Consider the following 5,371-nt stretch of genomic DNA (forward strand, 5'->3'; position numbering starts at 1 on the left):
TTAGGATCTCCACAAGCTTGTTACTCCCTATGTAGAATCAAATAGGAAACCCTTATTTGGTATTTTATAACTTTAAGAATAATATAATTTTAAATTGTTTTGTCTTTATCACAGCACCATTTTGTCAGATGAAGCAAAACCCTAAAAAAATCTAGACCTGTGCACTGTTGTAAGGTTTCTGGAAAATAAGCTTGAGTTACTTGTGATAGTACCTGACAGCATCAAGCGAAGTTGTACAGTTTGCTCATACAGAGTTTATCATTGCATATTTGAAGCACAATTTCATCACTGGCCAAAATTTTTTGTTTTAAACTGATGTGCCTCTCTTTACCTTAAAGGGTGACATGGGAACGTCAAGACGCAGAGATGATTCATGTGTTGAATCAAGAGGGAGTTGTTTGAGTGGTTGCTTTTAATATTAGAGGGAGGGGGTTATGTGAATGACCCATAAAATGACATTTACACATTATGGCATTTATGAATGGATCTAAAAGTTAATAAAGTTCCTGGGTTTTAAATATACAGTGAGAAGAGTTCTTTGGCTTTGATTTCTTTGTCAGTGGATACATAGGTGAGATTTAGGTCTTATATTGATGAAAGACATGTTTGTAATGGGTACTGGATGGATGGAGGAGTTTATATTTTGAATATCAACAGAGAAACTGGCAATTACAGAATCAGTGACCCAGATGAAGCCACCAGTGCATTCATGTGTGCTGTTATTTTACATGCGCTGTCTGTGAGACAATGAGATGGAGGGACCGTGAGAGAGAGGGGAAGAGAACTTTGCGGTGTATTCCGGTTCCCACAAAATGTCTCTAGCATTGTGCCTGTCCTTGTGTTCTCTAAGTGTAGTTTCTAATAATTTCTGAGAGAGCAATTAAGTCACTTGTCCCACATGTTCCACCCCAGGCATGTCACTTGCCCTCCACAGCTGCCGTAGATCCTGATTTCATGTGGTCCGCTAACTACAACTACATGCCAGCTGTCACATAGACGTTGACTACAGCTGCATTCCAGCAGCCACCAAGGTCCATGAAATATATGCTAGCTGTCATGTAGGCTCCTGACTACAGCTGTCATGTAGGTCTGTGACTACAGTTGTATGCTAGCTACCATGTAGACCTGTGACTACAGCCAGATGCCAGCTGACATTTAAGCCCAAAGAATATATTCATTTTACCATGGTTTTGACATGGAAAGCAGATATCTTCTCATTTTATTCAAAGATTGATAAAACAGTCAACAGCCTCTACCATTATTATTCTGGATTCCATTCTATTAATATGATTAAAAAGAACTAATGTGTCTTTAAATTTCATTTAACGATATCTGGCCCTTCTTTTAAAAATATTTAAAATAGCTTTTAAAAAGAACTTTTCCCAAAGATAGCGGATTGATATATTTTATATGGAAATGAGGACAAATGGATTAAAATATGTCGACAAGTGATCGTAATGATGTTCATCAGGGTTTTCAAACTAGGTCACTAACCTCGACCTGATGTCCTCATGACCCTTGCACCAGCATCGCACGCGCGTTGGTCTGAGAACAGGTCGGATGGCGCCTTATCAGGGCGCGATATCAAACCGATTAATAAATTATAGAGATTTTAAGAAAAAAACTTCATAGCCATAGGAATCGTGAATGGGAGGTTGTGCTTACGTGCCAAATATAAAAATTGCGAAGATCTGACCTGCAATAGGAGGCACGAGCTGTAGTCCTCAGCCAACTATTTTTAGAATTTTTACATTGATAAAGTCAAAAAGTTTAAATTCGGGAACTATTTTAGGAATGATAGTGCTCAGAAAGTATGTCACTAATATATATATATAAAATGCCTTATATCTTAATCTGTATCGAATTGTTTCCGCATAATCTGAATCACTGTCGCGGCATTGATTTTATTTCTCAAAGAGGTCATCTGTTGTATAATATGCTGACCCTGCCCTTGGCAGTTCCAAACAATCGGCTCGTCGCTCGGAACTGCATATCATAGGGTCGCCTCTCGCTTCATGCTGCAGGCGCGGTCCTGTCACCGATACAGTGAAGGTTGGCTGTCCTGGGTTCGGCTCTCGTCTCGGGCACGCTGTTCTTTCTCTGCATGTGGCATCTGTTTACAGGCTGGCTGCCTTGTAGTGATACAGTCTTAGTGACTGGCACGGCGTATGATGCCAATTCACCCTCCACACACACACACCTCATGCTGTACGGCAACCTAAACAAGACAGTGTACATTCGCCCAACGGCCTAAACATCACGAAATGGGTTTGACTAACCAGCAGATTTTGACGTGTGTTATTTGTGTTGATTCCTTTTATTCAAATGTGAAGTGAAAAGTCGTTGGCACATACGCCATTCACGCACACATTTACAACCGAGTAGGTATGAATACTGGCTGTTGTAGCACCCGACATCCCACAGAATGACAAAGACGTAGGACATTCTGATTACGGTGATTTATTTTAGCATTTAAAACATACATGAAGCATGCTCTATAGTTACAGGTTTTAAGATTTCAGTCCATTTCATTTGCTCCACCGAGAGTCCGGGCTTACAAATAACATTTTAGATGACTTCGGTAACAGAGTCCACATACAGGCTACAAGCAGTGCTATAGTGCTCATTGAGGAACATGGCAGAGAATCTAACACTGGGATATGGCATCAGCTACACACACGCAGAAAAATAAAGAAATAACCGAATGATCGTGGGGAATAAACACATTTTGTTTAATTAGCGCCTTCATTGAATCAAAAGCGTGCAGAATATGGCGGCGTCTGTAAGTTTGTGTTTCCCTCGCCAACACAAGGTTAACACAAGGTACAGTAGGAATATGTATGGGCTTGCTGCGTTTTTACAGCAATTTCTCTGTCGTTTATTTTTTGTTTTTGTTTGTGGTTTCTTTTTTTGTGGTTTCTTTTTTAAGATAACCTCGCACACTACAGTATATTTTTGTAAATAATGGAAGGGCTAGCGGCAAAGTCTTTGTCAAGTCAGTCGTCTCTTCGCTGTCACAGGCAGACTTCGTTGGTCACGTGATCTCCGATATCGGAAATAAACGTTGAGGACACAGGTTGCACACAATGTTAGCAAGATATACCGCTAGATACAAGTCTAGTAGAACAAGGACAGCAAAATGAAAAGTAACTCGCTCAAGATGCTTCGAAATTCCTCCAGCCTGAGCTACGTCCCCAAATCCCCTGATGGTCATATGTGATAGTTTTGCTTACCCAAGAAAACTCTCCCTCCCCACCACCCAGTAAGCCATCATTACTGGGATAAGTATTAATGATAAATAAATAAGAAAAATTATTTTATGATGAGTATATCACACGAGACAACCAAAATCGCTAAGCGCGACTAGTTTGGGGGAACTCATCGCAGACAGGAAGGTTTGCCAAAAGGTAATGATAAGTATGACCAGAAACAGACACCAAAATATAGTTTGCTGATTTTGTTGTTCAGACAAAATGCTATAGGAAATATGTGTGTGTTTGTGTGAAAGATTTAGTCTGCGGCTAAACGAAAGTCTGGTGCTCTGTGTCATGTATGCAATTTTTAGGGTCTGATAAACAAACCGTTCAAAATCTCAGACAAAAAGCCAAATTCTGCAATGGAACTAGCCTGAGGCAGTCCCACGGTAATTCGTACAGTACATTGTGTGAGCTGTTACAAGCAAGCACTAGTCTGACGTACAACACCGTCAAACGTTCAAGCATGCGCATGCGTGACCTGTCCAAGCACGTGAGACTAGTCATCTGTGTGCACGTGGCTCGCGGTGTGTCCGAGGTGTGGGGAAGGGCAGAGCTTTCATTGACGACTGTCGCAGAATGGCTTCCCAGCAGTCTTGGGCCTGACCTGACCGTTACAGCACAAGTTGAAGACGAAGTCGAAGGAGGCCGAACCACAGCAGGCTGGCCGCAGACCCTGTCTTTTCTGTACAACCCCTTGACAACAGATTTGTTCTCGTGCGTTGTACGCCTCCCGTTACACTGAGCTGTAACATAGAACAGTGTGTGAGACTGATAACACAACATCACTTTCTTACCATGAGCTGCAGCAGCACCACTTCCCTCCACTGACCTGTAACATGGCATCATTTCTCTACACTGACCTGTGACATGGCATCACTTCTCTTCATTGAATTGTAACCAAATGCCAATTTATACTGTATATGTAACAACCACCGCACTATCTGACACAGCCACAATGAACTACAAGACTCTACAAAGTCTGCCAGAAATCTTAGTTTTCATATTTGTTAAATGGTTTTCTTCAGGTCGTTGACAGACCAAATGACATCTGGGAAATGACCACGGGTAGCATAGACAGAGCTTCTCACCTACAAAGTGACACACAGGTAGCAGCATACCACAGCCTTAACTGACATCTCTGTCGTGGAAAATATTTGTTACTGTTATTGCCGGTGTATCCTGTAGGTCAAGCAGTAAAAGTTGGGATTTTTGTTCCTTACCCGTATCTCCGTCGCTGGACATGTCCTGCCAGGGGCTATCTCTGGAACGCGGTCGCTCCGTCCAGCGGGTCCAAGGAGTGGGGTTAGGTCCTCCTTTGTGCATCTCATTGCGGTTGCTGTCAATTCTGTTGTCGTTGTTGCTCTTTTCCTTGTCTTTGGAGACTTGAAGGGGTTGTGCACCTTAGGGTCACCGTTCTGCGGTTTGCGGGACAGGGTCATGGGCTGCTGCTGCTGTCGCGGCGCGTTGTTCTGGCTTGGCTTGGAATACGGGTTCCGCTGAGCCAGCGCGAACCCCGCCATCAGGATGAACACAACGACAAGGTCGCGGATGATGACTGCCTGCATTTTGTTCACACCCGAGCGCTGCTGTTGCTGAGGTTGATGATAAAAATGTAGAATTGAGTCTGTTGAAATTCTGTACTTTGTACTTAGTCGATCTTGTAGTCTGACTTACAGAAGAGAAATGAATAGTTTCCACATCGTCTGATGAAACGACAGAAAAAAATATTTCAGCAAAAAGAGTCAACTGTGTAAAAGTTTACAGATGTGACCAAACGTTCGTCTGCTCTGTTTACACGAATATGAAAACGACAAGAGAGAAGAATGACTAGAGTTCTTAGTTAACGACGGAGCGATGAAGGAGAAACATGAAGACAACAATTTTCAGTCGGCGAGAAGCTCGAGAGAATGTCGGCGCCTCTTATATGTTGGCGTTTGTTGTTTGAACATTGTTAACCAATATCTCTAGGCTCGCCGTGACAGGAAGTGGTCATTGTGACACCGGAAGTCAGCAAACACAGGGCTTGGAACGTTAAAAACACAAGTCAATCGCTGGGGCCGAAGAACACCTCGGACAACATCTGCGCTTGTTTACTGAGTAAACACGAGCACCGT

At 42.6% G+C, this 5,371-nt stretch overlaps 1 protein-coding gene across 1 annotated transcript; it reads right to left on the reverse strand.

Annotated features, from left to right (window-relative positions):
- Nucleotides 1-3,822: 3,822 nt before the first annotated feature.
- Nucleotides 3,823-5,136, reverse strand: LOC112572067. Its single transcript, XM_025251589.1, has 2 exons — nucleotides 4,478-5,136; nucleotides 3,823-4,000 (listed from the first exon to the last, which is right to left on the reverse strand). Exons 1-2 carry the CDS (start codon nucleotides 4,820-4,822, stop codon nucleotides 3,869-3,871), a joined length of 477 nt encoding a protein of 158 aa, XP_025107374.1. The 5' UTR covers nucleotides 4,823-5,136; the 3' UTR covers nucleotides 3,823-3,868.
- Nucleotides 5,137-5,371: the final 235 nt, after the last annotated feature.

This window comes from Pomacea canaliculata, linkage group LG9 (assembly GCF_003073045.1).
Source record: "Pomacea canaliculata isolate SZHN2017 linkage group LG9, ASM307304v1, whole genome shotgun sequence".
Taxonomy (NCBI): domain Eukaryota; kingdom Metazoa; phylum Mollusca; class Gastropoda; order Architaenioglossa; family Ampullariidae; genus Pomacea; species Pomacea canaliculata.

What these genes read in the sequence shown, in the direction of transcription:
- LOC112572067 (XM_025251589.1), bottom strand. Translation starts at nt 4,822, where the DNA reads ATGCAGGCAGTCATCATCCGCGACCTTGTCGTTGTGTTCATCCTGATG. An exon ending in GTCCAGCGACGGAGATACGG is followed by an intron (nt 4,001 to 4,477) that starts GTAAGGAACAAA and finishes TCTATGTTACAG; the next exon opens with CTCAGTGTAACGGGAGGCGT.